This window comes from Exophiala dermatitidis (genome assembly GCF_000230625.1).
Source record: "Exophiala dermatitidis NIH/UT8656 unplaced genomic scaffold supercont1.6, whole genome shotgun sequence".
NCBI classification, from domain to species: domain Eukaryota; kingdom Fungi; phylum Ascomycota; class Eurotiomycetes; order Chaetothyriales; family Herpotrichiellaceae; genus Exophiala; species Exophiala dermatitidis.
In genome coordinates this window covers 1,745,246-1,772,817 of record NW_008751651.1, presented here as the reverse complement: position 1 = coordinate 1,772,817, position 27,572 = coordinate 1,745,246, and the positions used below count along the sequence as shown (strand labels likewise).

Here is a 27,572-nt window from a genome sequence, read left to right as displayed (position 1 = left end):
CTCAGCTGGGCAGGCAGAAATCCCACCGCGAAAAGACGCTAGTGGACGGTAGAGCGTTAGTGGCTCTCTAAAGGGTCCTGGAGCGCGGTTAGTGTTTTGTAGTCTGTTGCTAGGACGCTGTTAGGGCGTTACTTGTTTACATCTTCATCTTGGCGTCACGCTTCCAGGGACCTCACGACGCGTCCAAGTTGTGGACACCACAACTTCACTGGCCGGCAGCAGCGACTCGTGCACTGCATGCGAATATCCTCGACTCGGACAGCGTGTCGTGGCCTCTCCATCTGTCGCCTTGCACGTACTCTCGAGACTCGCGATCCAGACAGGCAGACCTTTGGTTGCATCCTTTCATTCTATTCGTTTGCTTTGCTGCCTCCCTATCTGCCGACCATCTCTGTGCATCGCAACGCAGCCTCATCACCCTCGCTACTCTCTACCTTGCCACTGTCGCCCGACCAACACATCGAACTCCGTCATCCTCCCGCCACACGGCACGCGATACACTCACCCGACTGACGACCTGCTACCTAACCTGTCGATCGCTGCGCGGCCTCAACAACACGAAGACTCACATACACATACACCCAGCACACCCTCCGTCTGTTTCCTCTCACCACCATCCTTCAACGAACTGACAGCAGACCTCCGCTTCATATTGCCCTGACAGCAAGCCGCACGGCGCCTCTTTCAATTCCCACCAGCCGGTCTTACCATCTTGGACCACCACTATCACAGAGGATTGCGAACACAACGGCATCTGAGACCCCCTCATCAGAGAGCGACATTGCTGGACCTTTTATCCCACTGACCACCGCAAACGATATTCAGCTTCCGCTACCTTCCGCAGCAGCTCTCCTCCCCGTCGCTCTTGCCCTCGAGTCGCGCGTATATGTTGCAACGTGCTTGGTGAACATATTGGTACCGTACTGGGAATTGATCTACTCAGCGAACTTGGTGGTTTCGCACATTTTCTAGAAGGAGACCGTGTCTCACTGGGAACCAAATACATGGCCGATTGCCGGGGGAAGGGCTGAGTAGGGTGTTGATTTGAACCAAACTGGTCGCAGACCCCAGCCATGATGGCAACATACTCTCCTCACCATGAGGAGCGAGAAGCTGCCCATCTACACTCACCCAAGAGCATTTCACATTTCGATCCTCACTCCGCCATCCGTGAAATACGGCGCTCATTATCACGCTCGCCTTCGAAGGGCTCAGAACTTCGCCAATACCCGTTCCGATCACCAGGCTCCGGTACTCTTCCTTTCTCCCCTTCGCCGCTCTCTCCATCACGAAAGTCAACCTCTGAAAACCTCCTTCAAATCGCCAATATGGTGTCGCCGCATTCAAACCGGGCATCTCAGGGAACTCGATTCCAACGGCCCATTCTACGACGCACTGCCCAACCCAACGGGATCACCCGCATCCGAACCTCGCCAAAAAGCCCCTCAAAGCGAGTCCTCGCTGACTCGAGCGATAGTGGGAACGCATCACCCATGCCGCTGCGGAAGAGGAGCTCGGGAGAAGGTGAGCGCGAGGCGGCCCTTAATGCCTTGACGAGCGGAGAGGCCAAGGAAAATGATTGGTCTCAAAATGATACGCTCACCAGAAAGGTCACCCAAACTCGTCAGGAGAAGAGACGCAGTGGTGGAGCGTTGATCGCAGATGTTGCTCCTCTCAGTCCGATGAAACGATCTGATGGTCCTCGAATGGACGATACTCCGGGGCTCGAGAGTCCTTCAGCAAAGAGGCGGAGTGTTCACGGTGCCGGTCTCGACTTTAGCATATTCGAATCCGATGGCCCGGATGGCGGAATGTTCAACGACAAACGCTCGCAAGACGACAATGATTGGTTTGGTAACGTCACACCTTTGCCCTCATCGCGTTTTTCTACGATCCCCAAACGATCATCATCTTTGCGTAAATCTACGCTGCAGCAGCGACAGCTGGATCGTCCCAGCAACATGAAACTCAACAGCATCATGGACTGGGACAAGTCGTGGCCGGAAGCAACACCGACCACAAATTCCAAGAAGGGGTTGCGTCTCTCGCTTGACAACCATCTCCAGCCACTGCCACGAGACAGCCCTTTCTCGAGCCAGGGTAGCCTGCTCAATGCCTCGATCCATCCAATTACTTCGAGCCAAAACAGCATCTCACAGCAGCCGCCTCGACATCCGTTGTCGCGCACCTTGACTCAGTCATCATCACAGCCGAGCGAGCAAGATGACTCGCCCACCCATGAACCCATACATCGACACAATCGTCCCCTTTCCCACGACTTCTCCAAATCTTTGCCTATTGGCGCATCAAGACCGGAATCTTTTTCTGAGCAGAATGAATTCTCCTCTCAGGGCTCGTTTGCGACTCCAGGAAACTACAAAGCGGCGAAGCCTCTGCCTGCTGCTTTCATGTCCACAGGTTTAATCTCAAAGAAAAACCGTAATGTCGACGATCCTAATGCCGGCCTGCCGAAAGCTCATATGCCCGATACTCCTTGCAAGAAGCAACCGGTGATCTTCCAGCCGAACGAAAAGTTCGCCGCGCCCAATGCTGTAGCCGATCGTGCGCCTCGACAATCGTTTGGAGCATCCAACACTCCAATGGATGCGCCTCATGGGTTTTCGAAGATCTCGGCCTTCCCATTTGCAAAAAGTGTGGGGATATTCGGCGCTCGTTCAAGCAAACACAACTTGCTTAGGGAAGGAAGCTTCGCATCCATCGGAGGCGACGAGAAGACCGTCTCGCGCTCTCCCTTGAGCCGCGCCAATAGTCAATCGACCGAGTCCACCGATTACCCCCCTACACCAACCAAGCATACCACGGAGCCGGCAGGCCGTGGCTCTGTTTCGCCATCGCCACACAACTCCGGACTATCCATCAACCCAGTGGCTGCGCGTTCAGCGTACGGCACTGGAAAAGGAAGCAGTAAGTTATCTCCTATTTCAGCATCTCCAGGATGCGTCGATGGCGACAGTGACAGCGTGATGGAAGATTCTCCATCCGCCAGTTTGAGATCAAAGTCGACGCGGAAGGCTATCCCCAAGCCAGGTTCCTCGTTCACTCAGGGCCGTCTTTCTAAGGACCTCGGGTTTCCTCCGCCACTATCGAGGAAGTCGCTCTCTATTCAGACTTTACATTCACCCGCTTTGGAACGTGCTAAGATGTCGTCTGCCTCTCCAGTTAGCCCAAGATTAGACAGGTTCGACCGAGCGTCTCCCCATACACCCCTCGAAAACTTCTTCCCACCGGATCCAAGTGGCTTGTCTATTTCCGGACGTGTTGAGCGGCCGGTGACTCGACATGGACATGAAGCGGCGGCATCAATTGTGCCCGCCACGCCAACAGGCCCGAGGGAATACTTTACCAATTTCTCCAACAGGCCTAGCTTGAATCTGGCTTCAGCTGAGGCGTCGAATGTTGATAACAGCCTGACATCCAGGTTTGAGAAGGTCGATCTTATTGGCTCTGGAGAATTTTCGCAGGTGTACCGAGTATCACAACCACCCGAAGTGTCGCCTTACCACAAAATCTACTCGATGTCGACAAGCCGTCCCTCGTCCAGAGGGTCGGTACCCGAAAAGGTCTGGGCAGTCAAAAGGTCGCGGTATCCCTACACTGGAGCGAGGGATCGTCAGAGGAAGATACACGAGGTGGATGTCCTCAAAGCCTTGGGTCACTCGGACCACGTTGTGACATTCGTGGACAGTTGGGAAGAGCAGGGTCATCTGTACATCCAGACCGAGTTCTGCGAAGAAGGTACTTTGGACGTGTTCCTCGCTCAGGTGGGCCTGAAGGCACGACTGGACGATTTCCGCATCTGGAAAATCCTGCTCGAGCTCTCAATGGTATGTGCCCTCCCAATTTAACTAAATACAATCGCTAACTTGTCTTTAGGGCTTGAAGCATATCCATGACTGCGGATATATCCACCTCGACCTTAAACCGGCAAATGTACTCATCACATTCGAGGGTGTCCTCAAGATTGCGGATTTTGGAATGGCGACTCGATGGCCGGCAAGCGCAGGAATCGAGGGAGAAGGCGACCGTGAATACATTGGACCAGAAGTATTGATGGGTCGATACGACAAGCCAGCGGATATCTTTGCTCTCGGGCTCATCATGCTGGAAACAGCCGGCAATGTCGAGCTCCCTGACAACGGTGTGTCATGGCAGAAGTTACGGAACGGCGACATGAGCGATGTTCCGAGCTTGACATGGAGTTCCGGGACCAGTGGCATCCTCCGAGACTCCTCGGGAAACCCGATATCTCCAAACGCTTCTCTGGACGCCAAAGACCAGGTGTCCTATCCTCAGGATGTTGAGGTCATTGAGAGCGAGCAGACCGACGATACTGCCACTCAGCATGATGGCAAAACTCTGGACCATCCCCGAAGCGGGGAGTTGATCAGTCCACCACAGTTCATGGTGGACCCATCGCACGAATCGGCATTGGACCGGATAGTGCGGTGGATGATATCTCCAGATCCCAATGATCGTCCAGTGGCAAGCGATTTGCTCAACACAGAAGGGGTCCGGTGGGCGGAGGCAAGACGGCGGGCCGGTGCCACAGTGTTTGAGGGCAATTGGGGACCTGCAGACGAAATTCTGGCCGAAGACGCCGAAATGATTGATGTGTGAACCATCTAGGCATTGTGGTTTTGACGCCTGGATAGGAAGACTTGAAAGAAAGAGGTCTTGGATATCCCCATACTGGTGCGGGAAGTGCATCAAGCGGGTCGAACGAGCACTTGGTTTGTCCTTTTGAAATCTGCGAACTATTACGACGGGAACGGCCTGCAAGTATTGATGCACCGGGGCATGGTTTACCGTGTGGGAGTGTGCTATGGCGGAAAAGAAAAAGGTAGTCAAACGTTCGCGTTCTGGGCATGGTTTGTTTGAGCATTTGAGCAATTAGTTTTTTGTCGCCAACACCAACATCAGTTATCATGTCGACCCGCAACTGCGACGCTCTTTTTGTTCAACATGATCGAGATGATTGACCAGAGGCGGCCCCGAGGCCAAAGAGAAAGGAAGGGCTGCGATGGATATGCCAGGGGCTTTTGGGCATGACATTGATCTTCATTGGAAGGAGAAGCAAGTATTGCATGGCATAGCACACTAAGCAGACAAGGAGCATCGGCCAGAATAGGCCAGCGGAGAAGTCACTCACTCATTAGCGTGATAGCACAGCTTGAATCAAACAGTGGGTGCTGCATACTGTATTAGCATTGTATGATCATGACCATGGAAAGAAATGGACTTTTGGCCCAAAGCAGTGAGTGGTTAAGTTAAGGTAACTTGCAAAAGACACTGTGTGCAAACAATCGGTACCAGAGCACCGAGACCAAAATTGCATGACGATTTTGAGCGCGCATGAGAATGAAACTGCGGATGAAACTGCGGTTCCGGATCTGGGTATACTACTGCACGGTACTGTAGTATAAAGAAACGTAAAATATGAAAGAGAAAGATACCTGGTACCTGTAAATGTAAATGTAAATGTCAATAATGTAACTGCAAGTGTAGATGTTGGTGAATAGCGTAGTAGGTGAGTAATGAGTAGTATATATAGTACTTACGTCAAGGAAGTCCTGCAGCGACGTGTTGAATTAAATATATTTTCCACATGACCGTCTGATGATGCAGTGGTTCAGCATGCATGCAGTTTATTATACAAGCACTTGTTCCACCATAAGCCTATATATAATATATGGTCCGACGCTGGACAGGGCAGATTGGCTTTTGGTTATGCTAGATAGATCAAGTCAAATCGGATCAGATCAAGTCGCCGTCGCCGTTATTTAGATTGTGAGTACAACCTAGGTGGTCAGCACTGGCAACATTGCAGCGGACGGATATTTATTACACTGGCAGCTGCTGACCTTTCTCCTCCTTTGGCCTGATGGCTGGCCGTCCGGCCGACTGCCTTGGGTCACCAATGGATGTCTGTCATATACTGTACATTGCTGCATTGCGCATTGAATTGCTCAGGACTGTTGGGATCGTCTTTTTTGTTCTATTCCTGTCCCTATTCAAGCAAGCCATTCTACCTCACGCCATACCATGCTGCCCAACGCCCCATCTCGCAGTACGATACTGTATGCTCCAAATGCAAAGAAATCCATCGTCCCCATAGGCAAAGGCACAGATTACACGTGTTCCCAAGGAGAAGTAAGGGCCATTCTGAGACTGGTCCGATAAACCTGTTTTCGAGAGTGGACCTCTGGCAGTGGACCGTGTGACCATTCTCATGTGAACTGGTACAGTAGGTCGTAATGTACCTTCTCTCGCAATGAATTAGGCAGAGGCTAATCGCTGCTTCATGAAAAAGACACCACAGGTCGCGAAGTGTGTAAGATGAGCAAGGGTGAAAATATCATTACTGGACAACATTGTTGGAAGCGGGAAACCCCTACTGAGCCTGAGCCACCTGCTGTTGCTGTTTTTCTTCATGCGGGTCGGTTGCGTCCTGGCCCGGGTTGGCTTCCTCGTAGTTGAAATATTTGACAAACTTGTAGTAGCCGGCGGCAACCAGGGCTCCCATGATAGGACCGAACCAGTAAATGTAGTGGTGTCCGGGGAAATAGGGTGTCGCGACAGCAGGGCCGAAACTGCGTGCTGGGTTGAGGGATGCACCGGTCCATCGAACACCTAGTGAGCAATTAGCGGCTAGATTCTGGGGAGGGTTTTGTTTTACTGTGGTGTCACTCACCTGCTAACATGGCAACGAACAGGGCCAAACCGATTCCCACAGGGGCCATGAACGTGGCGTAATGCTTCTCGGCCGCAAGCATGAGGATGGTAAACACCAGCAGGGCGGTCAAAAACATCTCGATGAAGACGCCCTGCGCAGGTGTTGTGCCTCCACTCAGTTTTGTGCCAATGACCAGAGGGCCAGGGAACATGCATTGCACCAACGCGGCGGCGACAATGCCACCGAGTAGTTGGGCCGGGAGGAGCAGCAGACCACGCAGCCACGGAAGGTTGCCGGTAATCACCATGGCGAGGGTAACCTGTTGAGCAAGGAATAGTAGTTAGTATTCCGTGTTTCACCTCCATCCGAGGAATTCCATCGGTCACCTACCGCTGGATTGAACAGGCCACCCGAGATTCTGTAAAACGCCCATACGGTGACCAGGAGAGCAAACCCGAAACTCAACGAGGTGAGCATGACTTGACTCGAGGTGTCAGCGACGCCGCCTGTCGCCGCGGCTGTCTGAGCACCGGCAAAAGAGAACCACAGAAACATCGTGGTGCCGACAAACTCGCCGCACATGGCAACCCCATGTTGACGGGCGGTACGCCATTTGGAATTGCGCTCACGGTCTGCTTCTTCACCGGCAAAGGGGCGACTCCGAATGCGGTCACGAAGGGTAGATTCTGAGTTACGCATTTTGTTTTCGACGGGCAAAGGTGTCTCGAGATGTGGAAGGGAGGTGTCAGAAGACGATCGAGGAGTCGGGATGAGGGTTGAGGATCAAGGGCTGATGCAGTTGTATGTGTGACGGGTGTCGATGAAATGATGAGGGAACGGGAGGGATTACAATAAATGACCGCAAACCTTTTTGTATACTATGTAGAAGGTGGCACAAGCCACGAGAACGAAGTTGGTTCCCCAGGAGAGCGGACAGTGATGTCAAGGCAGTGATGGGAACACGGGGTCCGTGGTTGATGATAACCATCATGAACGAATCGTTCGTTCGGGGCCATGACCCTCAGCCTGATGGGTCCTGGTGGTCCGTCACGCTGTCACGGAATGTCGATTTGCTCAATAGTGAATTTCATGCTTTGCCCATCCGATCCAACGGGCACTTTGAGGCGAGCTCTGGCACAAATGGCGGTGCAAGATTCCAGCGCACCACGCACAGCTGCCCGGCCGCTCCCTTGCATCTGGCTGTTGGCACTTGGCAGCAGCAACTCAAAGTCTGCCAACTGGACAACCAGGGATCAAGGGCCCAGGAGACGGAAGAGCAACAGCCAAAAGTGGGCGAGATGCTGTGCGGTGATGGCAGAGAGCGCGAGACGCGGGAAGAAGCCACTTGTTGAAGGGATACGAAAAGCATGACAACATGTGACTGTGACACCACTGTGGGTGCGGGTGCGTACCGTACCATACTGCCAAATGCTGCTACCGGCATCCAGTGCCATACCTGTAATGGTATCAGCAGTACAATATACGGGGTTTCCCCTTGCCAGTGGTAATCTTGGAAGTGAGTGGACTCGACGATCCTGGATCTGCTGGATGATGTCGTCGTCGTGTTTGTGCCTGGGTCCGGAGATGGCATCCGGCCTCTCACAGCCGCCCAATTGCTGACACCAACCTGAACGCTGTGGTATGACATAATCCGAGCGGGCCGCTGCCAATGCCATGACCCCATTGCTTTCTTGGAAGGCGCGACACCTCAGGCTCGCAACTTCCTTTTCCGTGAGCTAGAAACAGACCGAAAACGCGCCATGGCCAGATCCAGACTTCAAGTTGTCGACAATTGTACAATATTCATGCGGTAGTAGTAGCTTTGCACCTCAATGCACAGGACTTCAGGTCGGTGGAAACGAGACGCACAGATTCGCGTGAGGAAAACCAAACGACTGCACCACCTCGTAATGAGGTCTATCTTATCACTGCTCTTCTATGCACATATACCATTATGTACTGCAGCAGCGTGACCTCCGTCTACAACGTATATGCACCTTCCCCTGTAGCATCAGCCAATATGACTGCAATCTTGCACGCAACGAACCATCTCATGAACTCGTAATATCAGCAAAGCACTTCGGGGTATCTTAAAATCAACGCTGACCATGATGAAATCCGAGGGCTAAATCAACCCCCTCCGAAACAAATATGTATCCGTATCGCTTCCTGTATCGCTTCTGCCATGTGCACCCTACCGTACCATAACTTCACTCCTGAGCCTCGTCCGCAGCCTCCGTGTCAACGTAACTCTGGTCGATTTTCAGGATCCACTCGTCTTTCTGGCTTTCACTCCTCGCCGCAAACAGAAACGTGTTTTGTTCCCCGTACACCGCGAAAACATGCATGAGTCCATGCAGCTCCGCACTGCCGGTCCTCCTATGGCCACGTCCAGCACTCTCGTGATCTCCACTGGAAATCGAGCTTCCGCTCCCGAGCAGGCGTTTGAAGTCCGGATCATGGTCGATGCGGGCGCGAGTCAGGTTAATCGCGTTGATACTCTCCCCGTCAGGCACTGAATGGATGTACAGGTAGGGAGGCCGGAGATCCACGAACCGCCGTTTCCATTGCATCGTATGGCTATGCGCCGCATCGTGGGTCTCGGACGGCATGAGCAGATACCCGGACTTCGCCGACACTGGGTTCTTCTCCCTGTAGGCAACGGTCGCCACGTATCGAGTCTTGCGAGCGGGCGCCGCGTCTGCCGCGGCGGCTCCAGGTGATATGGCGCGCTCTGAGAGCCCTACGTTGGCCTCATTGCCGCGTGGGCTGTCTTCGAAAATACTGCTGGAAAGGTCCACGCTCGGTTTCCTCCAGATAGCCAGGAACTTTTGCAGGAGCTGTTCTTCTCTCGGGCCAATAGTCGAAGGCGATGTGGTTCGAGAACGGCTCTTTCCCACGCTCATTCTCCGCAGTCCGAGCGACGCCTTTGCCGCTTCGATGTCTTGGAGCTGTCGCGCCTTTCGACGCGCAACCAAGTAGTCTTTTACCAGCGAGATGCCACGAGGCTTCCAATTGCCTAATAGCTCCTCGCCGTTGATATAGTTCTTCGAAGTGTCAAGCCGCCAGAGATCCGCCGCTCTTCTGGCGCTGACTGGTCGCACCACGATCGCAAAGAGGCCATCAGTGGAATGCGTAGTCCTAGTGTGATGCCAGAGCGACTTGAACATTGGCTGTGGACGCGAGTAGGATCTGGGCAGGATCTGCAGCTGCTGGTCGATTGAGAATGTCATGGGCTGTTCGAGGCGGCTGGAAACCACATCCCATCGAAGCGCAATCTGCACCCGGCATTGCTCGTGGGTGGTCCGATCCAGCAACAAAGACTTGTGAAGCGAGCTGTCCCATTGTCCGATGATGGTTATATTTGATGTGCCGTCCGCATTGTCTTTGATCATGGGCTCCTGGATCTGTTTCAGGGGAATATCAGGCGTGATAGATCCGACATCAGCAATTCTCCCGGAAGAATCTATCAGATGGACTTCTCCTACACGAAAGCCTTTGATGTCATCCCATGGAAGGCCCTCTGTTAGACTGTGAGTCATCGTAACCTGAATCCGCCGCTGCAGGCCCTGGTGCAACTGGAATGCCCCCGAGTCGTTGGCACTGGTTTGCACCACTTCCACTGGCAGATATTGCCCGTTTTCCGCCAGCTCGAGGATTTGAACTTTTGCAAAAACATCGTGATGCTCTTCCACGTTGTATTCGGACTCGGGCAAGCGATGTCCTTCTTCCTGTACGGAAGACTGCTCATTCATCTCCCGCAGCTCATCCCAACTTATCAGTTTATCCAGATGCGTTGAACTGACTTGAGCAAAGATGGCGATCCTCAACGTTGCTGATCTCTCCCCAGATTGAGGCACACTCAGGTTGTGGATGCTTTCAAACCGGACCGGTCCATCGCCGAAACCTTGAACGGGTTGTGTAGTCGCCGTACTCTCATCGGAGGTCCCCAAAACCATCATTTGTGCGTGCACTTGAGTGCCTTCGTGCTCCGGAAACCCGACGAGATCCCTCATGATGATATTAAACTTGATCGTGGATGGGGGCGACTCCGCCAGTGAAGGTTCCAAAGACATCCTGACCCTTCCCACAATCTGCCGAGTCGATGGCGAACTGATATCCACGACAAAATCTTGCACCCGAGTTTCGAAGACCGCTGTGAGAGGAATATTTCCATCCCCGACCAAGGAAAACAATGGCTGATCAGAATCGCGGAAGGGATTGTCTATGCGAAAGTGTTGGAGGTACTCTGGCTGATCCTTGTACTGGTGCATTTGCCGCATTTTGGCCACTCGAGTTCGCAGCTTCTCCAGGGACCAGTAGTGGACGCAGCTATGCTGGTGATCAATGATTCTGGCCGCGAGGCACGGCCTCCGCGCGTTAGCCAGGGCGTCGTCATCATCACTTGAGATATCAGAAAGGATGAGATCGTAGGAAGAGGCGCGTTCCTGTCCGACATCTAAAATCACGAACTGAAAATTGATGTTCTGGTCCAGAAGCCTGCTCATGACTTGTGCTTCCTTGAGGAGACCGGCGTTTTGGAGAACATGTTCCGCAAGCAAGATATAGTTCTTCTGCTGCCACTTTTCCATGACATTTCGTGCCACAGCAACCTCGGACGCATCGAGGGGTGGGAGTCCTTCTCGAGGCTGGGCTGTTTGGCGCGTTCTAGCCTCCATATCCATTTTCTTGATTTGGGCTTCGTAAGCCTCCTTTTGTTTCTGGAGTTGTTCCTGGAATTCCTGTTTAGTCCGTTCCAACTCCTGCTGTATCTGGATGGCGTGGTCTTCTTGTTCAACCTGCTTAGACGGAAGCACACCAGCGCCAGATGGCCCAGACTTGGACGAATCTTGCGTCAGGCCGGCTTGATCAAACTGCCCAGGAGTCAAGGTGGGATCCCCGTCGTCCTGTGAACCATCGGCCGTGGAGGGAGTCTCTGGCAATGTGAGCGCAGTGTCGAGTGAAAAGTTGCCTACTGTGCCGTTGGACATATATTTGTCCCTTACCAGGAAGGAACTCAAATCGTCCGAGTCGTCATCGTGCTCATAGAGTTTATGCTCCGGACGTCCGCGGCGCTCATCGCGCGCTCGTTGTATGTTCTCAAAGAGACTGTCCAGCTCCTCATCCGTTAACTGCATGATCTTCGGGTCGGACCCAAGCAGGGCCCCGGCGGCTTCTCGCCGAGCGAAAAACCAGTCGGAATCTCTGTTACTACTCAGTCCTGGAGATTGGGCTCTGCTAGAATCATCGAATTCGGATCCTGCAGCGCTCCAGGATCTTTCATGGCTCGGGCGGAGAGGCGAGGGAGGGCTCAGTTGACTTGCTGTTACGGAATGCCTGAGTAGGCTCCTTTCGGCGCGTTCAGCTTTGGCCTCTAAGGGGTTGTTGAACCGGAAGATGTGAAAATCTCCAAGGATGATACGATTTCCACTCTTCAGCCGTCTGGGTTTGTCAACACGCACGCCGTTGACCATGACGGCGGCCCCCTCATTGGGAATGATGGTAACCACATTGTCGACGTTTTCCAGTTTGCAGTGATGATCCAAAATCTTCGAACCATTAAGCCTGATTTCGGAGGCTTCCTGGGAGTCGACATTGCCGACAGTGGTAATGCCTGGCTTGAGGTTATATACCAGACATTCCGCAAGCAGTGGGTCGTCGCTAAGGTTGACCAGATGCGGCATCTTCTTCGGAGTGCTCATTCCCACGTTGCCTTTCTCGATGCTGATTCCCAGCTCTTCGAGTGCGGCCTCCCTTTCCTTGTGAATCTGTTCTGTCTTTTGCAACTTCTCCTCCCAGGTCTGGTTGAGATCTTGGTAAAGTTTCTCGCTCTGACTCAGTTGTTCCATGATTTCAGCTTTGCTGACCCGTTTGACCGATCCGTCAGTTTGCACAATGGAAACCATCTGCTTATCGAGGGGAGTGTCTGGAGGATAAATCGTTTCTTCTGCACCACCAGCAGAAGCAGCTCCTCCCAGCTGACTTCTCAATTTCGCAAGCTCTTCTTTCAGCTCTCGAATCATTCTTGCGTTCGGGTCTTCGTTGATCACTGCGTGGTTCTTGATCCTCTTCGCCGAATCCGCGTACCGCAGAGTGCTTAACGTCTCTTCGAAGTTGATGTCTGCTGGCGATATCGCGGCAATCATGGCTGTCATGCTGTTACCACCGAGTGAATCTTTGAGCAACCAGGTAAGTACTGAGTCTCGGTAAGGTACTTTCAACCCTTTCTTGCCGGAAGACAGGTCAGCCAACGCCGCTATGACACGGCCGAGAGTTGAAAGTGATCGATTGATCTCGGCGCCCTCCTTAAGGCGAGCGCCTGTGGCTCCTGTTGAAGTTGCACGCTCGGAACCTGCCAGGTCGACCAGACTGATCTTCGCCACTTTCTCAGTATCCATGGAGGTTTCCACATCATGTCGTTTCTGAGTCAGTGTCAACGTGAAGACTGCATGTGAGCGGCTGGACGTTTCGTTCATGTTTGTTGCTGCAACTGTTCGCGCTTTGTTTCCTTCGTCCATCAGGTTCTCAATCTCTTGGAACGAACGGACGGCTAGCTTGGCCAAATCCTCCACATAGGGGCCGGTGGATGGATGTTCTCGAACTCGGAGATTCCCCTTGGTGGCCGGATTCAACAGATCGCGGACGCGCTCATTGTAGATTTCGAGGTAGGAGACCTCGACAGTGCAAGTGAGATTCGGATCGGCCTGCAAGCCATTGATTCTCTCGAACATTTCTCGACATATCCTCGGAATCACACCCGCCTCTTCACCATAACCCATCATACTATACGACTTTCCTGAGCCGGTTTGGCCATATGCGAAAATGCAATTGTTATAACCTTGGAATGCATTATCCAGCAGCGGGACCCCCAGATCATGGAAGACGTTCTCTTGCCCAGCATAGTTTGGGTCTGCTTTGTTGAAAGACCAATATGACTTGTCAAACTTGAATGTCCTTTGATGCTCCGCACTCCCTTTGCCCCCTTTTCGTGAGCGATCGTCGCCTTCACCCGGGTGATGGAGAATGGTTTGATCCCCTTGCATATGGACAATGCATTTTGCATTGCGTTCGATTTCACGATTGTTGAAAGGTCGCACTCGGACAACAACTTTGATATTCCCTCCTCCACCGCCGCCATTCAGCGCGGCACCGCCTGTCGGCGCCATAATCGTGGTGTTGTTATACAAGGACAACAGAATATGTACCGGACACCATCATCGGAATGGTCCGAATAGGGGACGAATTGTCCAAAGGCTCGGAGGATGCGGAGGGACTAGGCGCAACCGTAGTGAAGTTGTTGACACGGGCAATTTTGTAATTCGATGTAATCACAAGGACAGCATGAGTCGTGAGTATTGAAGGCATGTAATATCAGGGCGAAGAGGGTCCTGTCACGGGAGGTTCCTGAAGATCACGCAGTTCGCCGTTAACTTGAATGTGTTGGGCGCGAGAGAAACATTGTACTACTAGGAAATTATGCCGATTCGGATTGCTAAAATGGATGTTCAAATGACATTGTCACGGCGACCAGGCTGCAGGCTGCACCGTCACTTGACCCTGGCCCACGAGTGCACTGTCGCGTGTTGTGAGCACAAAACCAGTGGTAGTGCCCCAATAATTATGCTGTCAGTCAGTCTCTGGGTCAACTCCGCAGTCCTCCGCCTGCGTCATCACGTCAACAAACCTTGATCAAAAGTTACTTGAGTGCTGTACCGAAACTGACAGGCCTTGAACAGCCTCAACGCTTCAGCGACCGTGTGGCCGACATCAAGGCAGCCGTTGCGATCGCCATAACCCTGCAACCTTTCCAGCTGAAAGTCGACGAACTCGATTTCACCACAAATGCGTGCCTCCTTACAGGTGTAACACCCACAGTCGTTACAATGCGACAACGTTCTGTGATATAGCATGGCCGCCACCTATCATACTCGAAATGGGCGCACAAGCAAAAGAGGTGCATTTATAGACGGAGTGTGGCATTGCGACTGTGAACCACGTCTACCTGCCGAGAAATTCCAGGTCAAGAACGGAGGGAGAAACCACGGAAGATGGTGTAGGTCAACATACCCTAAATGGTCGTCATGACGCGATCGACCGTCTTCCAGTAACTCACTACTATGTACAGTTTACACATGTCAGAAGCCGCAGCACAAACGCTGCAACTTCTTCCTATGGAGCGACGATGCCAAAATCCGCGAAGAAGCCGCTCTCTTGAGCAATTCGCGCTCAGAACCACCTGCTATTGCTCAGCCTCAAACTCCGCGAAAGGCAACTTCCAATGCCATACCCCCGACACCGGAGTCCAGGCCGAAGAAGAATGACGCGGCTCTTCCGCCTGAAGATACCAGTGCGCCGAATCTGAAAACGGATGAAAGCTTCGACTGGTCCTCCAGCAACGACGAGGAGCTGCTCAAAGCCGAGCAAGAAGTGCTGGCGCGCCAGCCACGCCAGCCCCTATTCGAAACTCCCAAAAAAGCACCTCGAACAGAGTCCCAAACTTCGCCGGGCAAACGAGCGTTTGATCAAGTATCTGGCGCTAATGCAGAAGCATCCGAGACCATTGGATGGCCGCTGAGCGACGACGTCTTTGCCACTCCATCCACAACGCATAGGTCAGGCACAACTGGCCTGCTCTCACCCACAAATACTCCTGCCCAAGGGCGTTCACAGACCGCCAATCCACCCGAGATAGAACCGTCTTCTCTCGCGAATGATGTGCTTGCTTTGCTGGCGGATTCGCACATCAGCCCCGATGTTGAGAGAAAGCTGGTCGAACATCTCAATAGGTATGACCTATGAACTCAGGGTATCATCAAAGGTCGCGATATTTCCCGCCTCGCGGTTCAAGCCAAAGAACAAAAGATTGCCGAACTGCAGGCCCGCATCTCTCTTCTTGAGGCCGAGAAAGAAACAAATAGAAGAGTCATTGCTCACTTGAAACAAGACATGGCGACTTCGCCAAGGAAGGGAAGAGGCAGAGGCACAGCTCGATCGGGATCGTGAACCTTGTTTATCTATCACCTTCCGAATAACAACAACCCCAGAATCAAGCCAGAGACTTATGTCAAATCTGAGCAACCACAGTGAACCCTCCCTCATAAGTATCGTAGTGGATCTCCCTGCCGTCCGGCGAACTCACCAGCGCATCGTTTGGTTTTCACTACGATAATCTTGCAAGGAGAGAATGGTTCAGATTCAGTATATGCTGGCATGCAGGCATGCATCGTATACCTTTGTCTTCACCGTCGAGCCTGGATTTAACGTCGATGTCCTCATCTGGTGGATGAAAGCATCTGAGCAAGCTTGGGAAACCATACCATTCCACGTCAGAGAGCCCCTAAGGCTGAAGCAGAATGAACCATCAAGCGATGGCTTTCTCGGAACAATTACCGCCAATGCTTTTGCTTTCTTTGTCATGTGCAGTACTATCTACCTACCTACTGTAGTAGGTAATGTCTACTAACAGGGCATGCAGCATGCTAAACAGTGGAGGGAGGTCCCTGAACTACTTCAACCCATCACTGTAATTTGCCTTGCTTCAATTAGAAAAGTCCGAGTTCATGCACAAGGTCAGCTGGACGTTGTGATACCGAAGAAATCGCGTTTTGTCAGCGGTACCTATGTAGAGGTAGCTACAGTAGACCTTTATGTATTCAAGGCACCTTCCTAGTTAGATGTGGTAGGATCCATTACCTCTGTAGATACACTGGCACTGGCATACATGAGGTTTCTTTAGGTACCTATAGGTTGAATTGAAGTGCTGCCACGAAAGCTCATCGGCCTCTGTAGCATACGGTTGTTTGAACACGGTCCACTGCCTACTTAGGTACCTAAGGTAGTGGAGGAGCTCCGGAGGTGTGTTGTCTTAGATGCGCTACCTTACCTTTAACTTACCTTAGGTGCCTAGGTACTGACGAGGTACTACCACTTCCCGCAGGTTGTCCTAATTCTGATACAGGGACGGTTTAGGTAGATAGGTACAGTGCCTCTGCTTAGCGAGGTAGAGGTCGAGGCGTCGAGGTACCTACAAATTACCCTTTGGCCATTGACTGGGTCCAAGATAGGTTGCAAGGAGCTACAAAGTAGCAGAAGTCCTCCGACATCAGGCGCAGGTTTGTCGCCGTCGATAGGTGAGGCCAGCCATTTTCCTTAAGGGCGCGAATGGAGCAAACTTTACCGCGATCGGAAGTAGCTAAGTTCATGCCAGTACCTTCCCCCTAGTTCTTCTCAACGTAGGGTATCATTGATAGAGTACTAGGGTATGCAGTGGTAGTAGTCAAATAAATACTATAATATGTACCTTGGTGGCTAGGTACAAAACCCTCGGCAAACCAGAGCAATGGCGAACCTCTAGTGTAATGTATGTTTGCTGCCGAGCTTGAAGCAGCGGCTCTTCATCGGCTGGGTCATTGATACCTAGGTAGTCTTGCGTCTTCGTTGCAGCTGACTATTTTCCATTCTCCTCCTCTCTTCTCTCCCTGGACGCCGTTTGGGGCCAAGGCTACTACAGTAGGGTCTCGTCATCGCCTAGAGTAGCAGAAAATGCTTGCCATCTTCTCTGATGTCCGGTATTGGCTTCGACTGATTATTTCTTCCTTCGTCACATCGTCCAGTTGACGTGTGCTAGTCTCGCAGAGGCCGAGACCATCGCTTGCCGCCATCGAATGCCGAGCGCATGTGATTTAACTGGGGTCACGTCCATTCCAAGAGGACCGATGAATGAGCAGAATGCTGCGACAGGATGCCTGATATCCCGCATATCAGCCGATAGCTAGCGGGCAGTGGCCACCTGTCTGCACTCAATCCAAGCTCCTGTTCAGGCAGGTCAATTCTGAGAATGTGATTACTCCTCTACCTCGGGTGGTATTCGTCCAAAGTCCAAGTCTGGGGTTCAAAGTATTGCTGCGAAGCTTGTTTCGAGTGACAGCATGTGCTGGTAACCATGCAACTCACACCCATCGTAGACGCGCTCGCATACGTCCAGAAGGTCCAAACGGATGGAATTTCGCCGATCATAGTCAAGGTCGGGTATCTATCGGCATGAATCTCAATGACAGAAACGGCGAGAGTCGCTGCTATCGCCTCAAACATTTTGAGTGTTTTTCATCACTAGGATCTTCATCCTCGTCGCGTTCTCGTGTCAACTCGTGGAATCGTGATGCCTTGGCTGATTATCGAGGCAACGTGTCGGGCTGGTAAAGACCGTATATCGAACAACGCGACGATCCCCCCTGTCAAGAAAAGATGGCATCTTGAGGGAACTTCAGGTCGAATCTTCCGTAGCTCATGGTCGATAACCGCCCCGACAGAGCGCAACATTGTGCGATTCAGAATCATAAGATCACGCATTTGCTGCTTCGCTTTTTACCGTGCTCGCGATAACCACGTTGATGATCTGAGTCGTAGTTGGTACGCAAGGTGGGAGATGTAGTGTAGTTGCTTCCTTTGCGGTCGATCTGTTTCACCGGCGATTGTCGTTGTCTCCTGAGCTGCCGAACAACATCATAGAAAGCCTTCTCCACATTGATGCAGTTTTTGGCAGACGCTTCGACAAATTCACAACCCAGGTCTCGTGCCAGTGCCTGACCCTCCTGGGAGGATACCTCCCGTTCATGATGCTTATCACTTTTATTGCCGACCAGCATGATTGGTACCGGGCCAGTATACACGGGTGCCCCGTTCATTTGCGAGGGGAGGTAATTCGCACCAGTGGGTGAATTAGGAAGTCCCGATTCTTTCACACGTTGTACTTGCGCATGAAACTTTTGGATTCTGGTGAAGGAGTTTCTGGAAGTGATGCTGTAAACGAGGATGAAACCTTCGCCATCCCGGATCCACTGGTCGCGAAGGGCTGTGTATTCTTCCTGCCCAGCGGTGTCCAGAACCTCCAGCATGCACGCCTGTCCATCGATCATGACTTGTTTTCGATAAGAGTCCTCGATGGTAGGATCGTAGCTCTCAACAAAGTGGTTGAGACATAACTGGGTCAAAGTCAGCACGAACAGAATCCGAAGCCTCTTCCGAAGACATACCTGAATAGTAAGGGCTGTTTTGCCAACACCGCCATCTCCCAGCACCACTAGTTTGTATAGGGTCATTTTCCCCGCCATGATGCGTGCCAGTCCTCGATGTCAGACGTCGGATGCTTGTAAGATCTGAAACTTTTGTGTTCCTCCAGGAGTATCACAAACAACGTCCTAACATATGCAAAAACCCCAATGCGTTCAACCTCACGGGTAGATGCAGGCGAGGTCGACACTCACCCACCGAAGTCTTGTGGGTTAGAGCAGGCGACCAGGCCCTAGAACTCGAAAGAACCAGTGATCCGGTGGCGGTGTTGGAGGGTTTCACAGTGTAGTCAACAAGTGACTCTGTGACTCTTCTCTATTTTTGCCTCTTTTGGCGGCAGTTGACTCTGAGGAGCGCGCAAGCAGCGCAGGGACTATTTGCTCTGGGGTATTGGCAACGTGATGTTGGTTGGAGGGGGAGTGTATAGCAGCGGATTGGCTGCGAGGCCTGATTCTGGGATCGGCAACGAGGTCTTCGGGGTATCGTCTCGCGGGAGGAGAAATGCGGGCGGAAAAGCTCCGAGTTGAGCAGGGGATAAAGGCTCTGGAGGTGAGGGAGAGAACGGTCGGTGAGGAGCGAGAAGATGTTGCAAAGAGATTCTGTTCGTCTGGTGGATAGGAATTCCCTGCTACTACTGCACGGGTTTCGCTGACCTGCCTGCGCCTCGGAACTAGTCTTCGAGACGGCGAGGGGCAAACGCACAAATCAAGGTCTACGAATTCGAGCTCTTGAATCCGGGTGTGAGTTTGACACCGGTTCCTCCGCAGATGTCTCTTGCAAGTCTTGCTTCAGAGGGAGAGTATGGACGACGACAGCGGAGAAGAAAGCGTTGCAGAGGAAGATCGAAGTTCTTTTGATTCGACCAGCGATCGTTCGAGGCTTTGACTTCTGGGGCGGGTCTTGAGTGTGGAGGAGCGTTCTTGAAGGCTGCGGATGCTTTCTCGGGGCCACACACTGTGTTCAAGAGACAATTAAGCGGTTTTGGTCACGCTGCATACGACGCAGCAGGTGATTGTATTGTGCCAGTGTATGTTGTAGTTCTGGAAGGACGGCGAGGGACAACAAAGGAGAAAGAGGTTCTGTCCTTCTGGACTGCCTGCCAATGTGGGCTCCCTCCACGAACCCGCACAGGGTTCTTCCCTTCAATACTATCCATCCCGAGAACCACTTCTCGCACAGCAAATGCCCAGAAAATGTGGGAGGATACTTTCCAGTGCTTGTGCCTGCGCACTATCACCACCACCACCACTTAGGACTCCTCCATCCACCCCCTACCATCACGCCTGCGCCGCCAAATGGGCCCCCGAGCGGCATATCCGCTCCCTAAGATTGGGACAGTCCAGGGCTAATGGCGCCTAGCGAAGTGGCCAGGCAGGGGAGAGGTTGGTTACGAGTTGTGGTACCGATTATGAATGGTTAGGCCTTGGTACATACAAGGTACGTATCGACCATGCGACGGAGCGAGCTGCCACCCTTCGACGGTGCTTTCTACTACCATGGGTACTTAAACTCCATTGAGGACCTCGTCCGCAGCATATCTTGACAGGGTCACATACCACGCTCGGGGCCTCCGGCAACCGGCTGGTTCAATCTCTTTGACCCCCCCAACGAGGCATCCTCTCGACCTCAAGATAAAGGATGCAGTGCAGTGAAGGGATGCACTAGCAGTGGATGATACAACATCAAGCTTCTCGACCAGCTATTCTTTTATGGTTGACAGCACGGGCCAAGGAACCACGAAATGGGTGAACCACTCCCCGGACGTCGCCCAGACCAGCAAATCCTGGTCCGAACCCACGGAGCCCACTCGCCCGGAATGGATTCCCCAACGGTCTCAACCTAGTTGCAAGGATCGGCTCATGTCGAAACAGCACATGGGTTGCACTTGAGGTAGAAGATCCAACCTCATCTGTTTACTGCCACCAAAGGATCTGGCGGTCTTCTGCCTTTGCTGTAGGAGCATTTTTAGATGTTTTTGCTCACCTCGCTAGCAACCACAACAAGCTAGCGGATGAGCAGCTTCAACCTAGGTACACGTCGGCCCCAAAGGATCTACAATGTACAGTGACAGCTGGTATCTGGCAGACCGGCTGCCTCCGCCATTTACCCACCTGATGTTCTAAAGGTAGCTATCGGATTAGTGCTGGCCCTGTTGATCTCTGATTCAGTCGTCAATCGCCTCCACGGGGCTCATCAGCGAAGCACGAGGATCACTGCTGAGCTACCGATTACATTTCCGCTGACACTTACCTTAGCACTGCAGTGCCTCCAGTACCTACCTTGGTGACTACCCCATTGGCCAAGTGCGGGTTTTCCGTCACAGCATCTCGTGTAGGACCCACGAAGTCATGCTCTCGACTTCCTGTTGGGACAGCAATGAGGCACATCGCACTACTGGACAAACGCGAGAAGGGAAAAGCTGCTGAGTAACTGCCACACGTCTGCAATCGATTGCTCTAAAAGGCCGAAACAGTTGCCGACAGTCAGGCGCAGAGTGTCGAATCAGAGAACAGTGGTCAATTGTTTCAATGATGCAGCCCATCGATGGCATTCGAGATGCATGAACTCATCCGTTCGGGCCGTGTTCTGAAAGTGACTCGTAGCAGGGCAGCAACCTCAGCTCCTCGGCTCGATTTGTGTCCTTCCGCACGTACCCGTGTACTCTTGCACATGAAAGTGAAATCGGAAAATCGACATGAGTTGAGAGTAAGCGAACCCCCCTGAAGCACACAATCTCGTCCTTCTAACGTACACACACTCTGTCCGTGTTGCCAAGCCAGGGTAAGCTATCCCAGGGGATGTATGGTCGGCATGTTTATCAGCCGTGAGAAAAAGTCCTCGACCGGCAGGCTATATTGGGTTGATGTTGTATCGGCAACCCGTATCGGCACACCATCCGGAGAGGGCGCAGCAGTCGTCTGAGAATGGTTCGCTTTCTACTGACATATTCTAGTTGATTGCAACAAGATATGAACAGCTATTGGAGGTACTCTGATAATCAGAGCCTTGCAGCGCGTATATGCGTGGTCAATGAGAATGTTCACTTGCATTCCCGCATCGCAATGAAGACCAATCGTTGGCATCTGCCAGTCTGGCAGGCATGTGGCGTCGAGAGGACGTACCCAAAGCAAAATGCCAATATCTCTTCGCCCGCTTCGGTGGCCTCGCGCTCTGCCGATTGTCAAGAAAAACCAGGTAGATGCCTGACAGCACCTGTCTACACGGACCCCAACCATAGACTAGGGGCAGGCCGCTTGGAGATCTCCCCCAGGTTTTCTTGGGCCAGAAGTCCGCAAGTGGTGAAATGCTACTGGATAGCCAGTCCGGTGCCACATAAACATCGAAGGACTAAAGAGTCTTTTCCTTCAGACTCCATGGAGACAAGGATCTGACGAAGAGACCAGACCATACGATCTTTTGCAGGAGAAGTGCCAGGCAAGGCTGAGGTTATCTCGAAAGTCAAGCTGACAACTCAAGTAGCCCAAGATCCTGCTACTGAAAGGCTTGGAGGCACAAGCGAGCAGGCCATCTGACATCGCCGTTTGACATCTTGTAGCGTACTCCTGTGAGGCTGCAGATTGAGGCCCCTGACGATGGTTGGCAACGTCCGAGGTATATTTAGGGCCTGTTCCCCGTCAGCATTTCAAACCGCCAACTAGCAAGAAAACGCGTAAAATCGCCAACTTCTCAACCGCGTTTTCAGGAGTAGATACCGCCAAGTTTATCGGCGTACGCCACGGCTTTTTAGTACGATTTTAATATCGAACCGCCAGTAGAAACCGATAGGATAAAACTACGTATTCGAGACGTAGTTAAGACGTAGTTATCTAAACTACTCGATACTCATACCCCTCGATTTATACCTATTTTTAACGAAATTTCTATAATTTCATTCTAAACTACGTTTTTAAGATATATAGATATAACTTCCTAATAGGATACTCTCGAAGATAATAGATAGTCTCTAAAACCGATAAAGACGCCGCGTTATCCTTAGATAGATACGGCTATCGAGACGCTCTTAGTTAGATACGTTAATATAGTATATAAAGGTACTAACTAGACGGCTAACGGTAACTTTAAGAAGCGCGTTTATTAGGATATTACGACTAAGTTTAAGAAGAATAAGCTTCTAATACTAACTAATTCTTAGATAAAGAGTAAGCGGGAATTAGTATATAAAAACAGCTCTTTTTTTAGATATCTTTATACGCCGTTTACTAATCGATTCGAGTAAGCGTAGTTACGTAACGATTTTCGATCCTAAACTTAAATCTAAGAGTAATCCGGCGTTATCGTTAACGCGTACGATCGAATACAAGCGAGCGAGGAGAAATAGTGTTAGGAACGCCTAATGGGAATAGGCAGAGTATAGCGATAAAGTCTTCAATTGGTATTAAGTGCTCCTTAACCCTATGGTTGTACACAACTCGAAGCATAAGAGAAGGAAAGCTCTCTCATGCGGGCGTATGTAGTTTATATCTCTCAGCTCTGTCCGAATAGCCGAGGGATGCAAGTTGTCGGCAGTTGGCATCGGCATTCGTGACAAATAGCGTAATATTATCGCTACCGACCCTAAAAACGCACGTTAATAGTATAACCTACTGCCTTTTCGTAACCTATTAGTAGAGATCTTTATAGGAACTTACGCCAGAGGCGTATACTTATAGGGCGCTAACGACGGCGTAACGTAGGAAGAGGATAAGGATACGAGTCCTAGCCAAAATTTAGTAAGAGACGTATCTTAGGCTATACCGTAAGATATAGAAGAGGAAGACGTAGGTAACGAGGACGATAATAACGAGTCTATAGTAAGATATAACCTACTAATAGCCGTTAAAGCGTGAATATATACTTATACTAAGATCTTTAGGCTCCCGTAGCTCCTATTATAGACGCTAATCCTATAATACTCGCGAATCTCCATAAACGCTCGGTAATAAGCGTTTTAACGTAAGCTGAATTAAGAGGCGGAAGGGCGTTTAATTATACGTAACTAGATATCCTAGATCGCGTAGCGACTATTCTTAAATGCGTATAGCGGCTAAAACCCGCTATAAATATAGTAAAAGATTCCGCTAGAGTTATAGGTTTAAGATAAATACTAGAGGAGTACTATCTTAAAGGCGAAACTTATATTATCGCTATCCGAGTACTAATAGTTAACGCTAACGTCGAGATCTAGTCTAGACTTAATAAATAGCCTACTACTCGTAAGGAATAGTTATAGTATAAGTTATCGAGCCTATTAGGTAAGGATATCGTATTATAGTAGATAGATCTAGCTTTTTATAGTAAGAACCCTATAGTAATCTATTCTCTAGCTCTTTTAACTATTAAGTAGTCGTTCTATATTACCTACGCTATCTTATCTTATCTCGTATTTATCTCTTTACCGTCTTTAGAGTATATTAAGATTAGATTTATAGACGAGGGCTCGATTAATACGTTAATAGAGGTAAGACTAGTAAAATCGTTATCCCGCGTAGTATCGCTTAGATCGATATTAATATTATATACTGCCGTTAACGCTAGGATAAGATTTACTTAATATTAGAGAGTAAACTCTAGCGCCTTAGGCTATTATAGAAGGTGAAATTTACACTTGAGTATACCGAATACCCTCTTAATATAATTTCTTAATTACGAATATCTTAAGTTGTTATGGACAGCTCGTGAGAATAGGCTAAGCTAGGCAATAAGTATCAATAGTGGTGTCTAATATAGGTATATTATATAAGACTTAAAGAGTTAAGGAGTTTAACCTAGTATACGAGGGGTATACGTATACTATATACTCTATATACGTATATATCTTAGTAGCCTTAGTATATATACTCCCTTTAGTACTTAACTACCTTACTATTCGTAATAATTACCCCCCCCTTTTAGTCTTACGTCCTCGTAAGATACGTACTTAGTTATAGTAGTACGTATCGTACTATAATCGTATACTACTACGATTATCTAGAGCTATCTTAGCGCTCCTCGTAGGCGGCTAATAATATTCTAGATAGACTTCCCGATCGAGATATCTACGAGTACTATACGAGTACTTCTAGTCTCGTCTCTTCTATTCTTCTCTTATTTATTTTCTTCCTAATATACTCTTTATTTCGATCCCTAGAGGGTCGTACTTAATTCGTATAGTCGTTCCTACTTAGCTTATATCTCGATACTACGTTTAACTAGTTATACTTTAGTAAGTATATCTAGCTTCGTCTATAGCTTATATACGTCTAATATATCTATAGAACGAAGATAAGTATAGTAGTAGCTTCTCTACCGTCTTCTCCGCCTCTAGGCGGTTCGGGCCGTAAGTAAAGCTTTAACGTATACGATTCTACGCTAACTCGTATATTTAGTACCTATAGCTTCTACTACCCTTCCTAAGGGTTATACTCGTTTTTACGGTATATCCTACTAATATTATCTGCGTACTTTAGCGTAGGATTCTCGTATAGATCTCTCTTACTTCTTTATAACGAAGACCGATCGCCCGTCTACGAACTACGTTCGCTACTAATCCTTAAATCGTATAGGCCGACGTAGCTATATCTCGATATACTATCGTCTCTTCTATACTAAGCGTATACTTATCACGAACCTAGAAGCAATAGGTGTATAATTGATAGAATTACAGTACGAAGACTATAAAGGAGAGTTGCGCGGGTGCGCGAGGTAGATGTGCACCGAGGCGCGCTAAGGCCTCTTATGCCAAGCCTTCGGATAAGTTAGTAGCCTAGTTACGTGGAAAGGCTACGCTTCGTGTCACGTATAATCGTCCTTAAACCCAGAACCGTAATATCTCCCCCCCCAAAACGGGCGTAAGGTCTCGCGTAGCGCGTATATAGGCCTAATACGTGGCCTTATTAGAGGTCGAAGTATTAATAATAATATATTAATACTTTAGTTATTATAGCGGGCTCGCGTAGATTTTACCTAGGTTTCTATCTTTAGAGTATTATCTATATCGTTATCGATCTAAAGAGTAATCCTATTAATTATCGCTAAGGTTTATAGTATCTACTATTATAAGGTAGCTATTAACCTAGGTCTATAGAGTAACTTTTAAGTCTTAGTTAGTATAGGTTCCTAGAAGGCCGGTTTATAAAATAAAGTATATTCTAACTAGTCGATAGAGCGATATTAATTAGTCTCTCTAGTTCTTTAATAACTTTCTAGTCAATTTCCTTATTCGTTATAGACGTCGAGTTTATTATTTATCGTCTACCGATTAATATCGCTTCTCTAGTCCTTTATTAAAGTTATATTCTACTAGTAGACTAGGCTTTTCTAGATATTATCGATAAAAGTCTATTATAAGTTCTTCGTAACTAGAAAGGATATTCTTTTATAGTCTCTAATCTTACGTCGATCCTTTCTATTTAACTAAGTATACGAGCTTATCTCTTTTTAATTTTAAGTCCTATATAGCCTCTACTTTATATTCTTAATACTTACTATTCTCTCGTAGTACTAGTTCCGATATAGGCGGCGTCTATATTTATTCTAGTAATAGGTCGGATATTATAGGTCGTAATAGTAAAGTGTAAAAGACGTTATAGATTCGAGCGTCTTTAGGTAGCCGTAACCGGTAGACTTTTGAATTTATAACTTAAATTACTTCGAATAGTCCTTTATTCTTAAAGTCTAACTTCTTACTAGGTCTTTCGGTTTTAATATTCTTCGTATTTAACTATACGAAGTCTCCTACTTTATAGATCGGTATAGAAGGTCGCTTATCTTATTCTTCGTATCGAGCCTATACTAGAGATATTTATACTTTAGTCTCGTTATAGATATATCGTATTTTATCTATAAAGATATCTACCTATTATATATTCTTAATACCTATTAATAGTATCGGTTTAATTAGCGAGGGTAGTTCGATACTAAACCTAGAGTATAGGCTATAGTTAGCGAAAAAGGGCGATACTTAAGTAGTATCGAAAATATACGTATTAGCGGTAAATTCGGTAAGTAGAAGCTAGTTAACCTAATTATCCTAAAGGTAATTATAATAGGCGCGTAAATATTATTTTATAAATTAGTTTAAATTCTCTAATTATCCGTCGGTCTTAGGATAAAAGGCACTCGATATTCGTCGGGAAATCTAAAGGCGATTATAGAGTCTTTTCTATAGTTTTAATATAAACTAAGTACCTTAATTAGAGGTAATAAAGTCGGGTAACCCGTGACGGCTAAAAACGTTTAATATAAAGAGCTTTACTATACTTAACGAATCTATTTTAATATAAGGTATATAATAACGCTATTTAGTAAGCCAATTAGTTACCACTATTATATTGATATACGTTAATTTGTTCTAAATACTCGATAGTAGGTCTATAACGAAATCTACTGCCACTTCCGTCTACGGGCGTCGTAGCACTAGTAATTGTATTAGTATCCCTAGTCTAGCGTCTCTAAACGGCTTTAATTTACGATAGAGGTAGTAATTCCGGACGAACCTCTTAACGTCTTTAGATAAGTCTAGCTAATAGTATGTTTAATTAAGGGATTCGTAAGTACGAGCCCGTCTAGGATATTCCGATAGTAGGGTATCGTAATAGGCTTTAATAATAGTTATTCGTAAACCTTTATTATTTAGTATCTATAATCGACTACGGTAATAGACGAGTCCGTCTTTCTCTTCGTAGTCGGCTAAGAAGATTTACTAATCTAATATATTCGGTAGAAGCTGTAGTAACTATTTCTTTAAGGCGTCTAATATAGCCGTTAGGATTTTATTATTCTAGTAGGCTTCTTTTACCTAGATAGATATCGACTTATCGTCTTCTTATAT

General features: G+C 49.2%; 6 protein-coding genes across 6 annotated transcripts; 3 read left to right on the top strand and 3 right to left on the bottom strand.

The window, feature by feature from the left end:
• Positions 1–192: 192 nt before the first annotated feature.
• HMPREF1120_07467 (mitosis inhibitor protein kinase SWE1) lies at positions 193–5,348 on the top strand. The gene is made up of 3 exons (XM_009161692.1): positions 193–2,925; positions 3,181–3,845; positions 3,895–5,348. Exons 1-3 carry the CDS (start codon positions 1,074–1,076, stop codon positions 4,636–4,638), a joined length of 3,261 nt encoding a protein of 1,086 aa, XP_009159940.1. The 5' UTR covers positions 193–1,073; the 3' UTR covers positions 4,639–5,348.
• A 1,064-nt stretch (positions 5,349–6,412) lies between these two features.
• HMPREF1120_07466 (aquaporin rerated protein) lies at positions 6,413–7,393 on the bottom strand (the record flags this gene model as incomplete). Its single annotated transcript, XM_009161691.1, has 3 exons — positions 6,413–6,651; positions 6,713–7,013; positions 7,085–7,393. The coding sequence occupies 3 exons, from the start codon at positions 7,391–7,393 to the stop codon at positions 6,413–6,415; spliced, it is 849 nt and encodes a 282-aa protein (XP_009159939.1).
• Positions 7,394–8,904: 1,511 nt separating this feature from the next.
• HMPREF1120_07465 (kinesin family member 1/13/14) lies at positions 8,905–13,860 on the bottom strand (the record flags this gene model as incomplete). Its single annotated transcript, XM_009161690.1, has 1 exon — positions 8,905–13,860. One exon carries the CDS (start codon positions 13,858–13,860, stop codon positions 8,905–8,907), a length of 4,956 nt encoding a protein of 1,651 aa, XP_009159938.1.
• A 449-nt stretch (positions 13,861–14,309) lies between these two features.
• On the top strand, positions 14,310–16,457 carry HMPREF1120_07464 (uncharacterized protein). Its single transcript, XM_009161689.1, has 2 exons — positions 14,310–14,747; positions 14,820–16,457. Exons 1-2 carry the CDS (start codon positions 14,603–14,605, stop codon positions 15,491–15,493), a joined length of 819 nt encoding a protein of 272 aa, XP_009159937.1. The 5' UTR covers positions 14,310–14,602; the 3' UTR covers positions 15,494–16,457.
• A 1,570-nt stretch (positions 16,458–18,027) lies between these two features.
• HMPREF1120_07463 (Ras family, other) lies at positions 18,028–18,804 on the bottom strand (the record flags this gene model as incomplete). Its single annotated transcript, XM_009161688.1, has 2 exons — positions 18,028–18,675; positions 18,727–18,804. The coding sequence occupies 2 exons, from the start codon at positions 18,802–18,804 to the stop codon at positions 18,028–18,030; spliced, it is 726 nt and encodes a 241-aa protein (XP_009159936.1).
• A 2,587-nt stretch (positions 18,805–21,391) lies between these two features.
• On the top strand, positions 21,392–22,155 carry HMPREF1120_07462 (uncharacterized protein; the record flags this gene model as incomplete). Its single annotated transcript, XM_009161687.1, has 2 exons — positions 21,392–21,469; positions 21,717–22,155. The coding sequence occupies exon 2, from the start codon at positions 21,733–21,735 to the stop codon at positions 22,153–22,155; it is 423 nt and encodes a 140-aa protein (XP_009159935.1). The 5' UTR covers positions 21,392–21,469; positions 21,717–21,732.
• Between the last annotated feature and the right edge of the window lie 5,417 nt (positions 22,156–27,572).

Bases quoted from the DNA above. Each gene is read 5' to 3' on its own strand.
- HMPREF1120_07467 (XM_009161692.1), top strand. From the start codon at position 1,074: ATGATGGCAACATACTCTCCTCACCATGAGGAGCGAGAAGCTGCCCAT. The intron at 2,926-3,180 runs GTAAGTTATCTC...CTGCCTCTCCAG, and splicing joins CGGCACTGGAAAAGGAAGCA to TTAGCCCAAGATTAGACAGG. The intron at 3,846-3,894 runs GTATGTGCCCTC...ACTTGTCTTTAG, and splicing joins TCCTGCTCGAGCTCTCAATG to GGCTTGAAGCATATCCATGA.
- HMPREF1120_07464 (XM_009161689.1), top strand. From the start codon at position 14,603: ATGGCCGCCACCTATCATACTCGAAATGGGCGCACAAGCAAAAGAGGT. The intron at 14,748-14,819 runs GTAGGTCAACAT...TACTATGTACAG, and splicing joins GAGAAACCACGGAAGATGGT to TTTACACATGTCAGAAGCCG.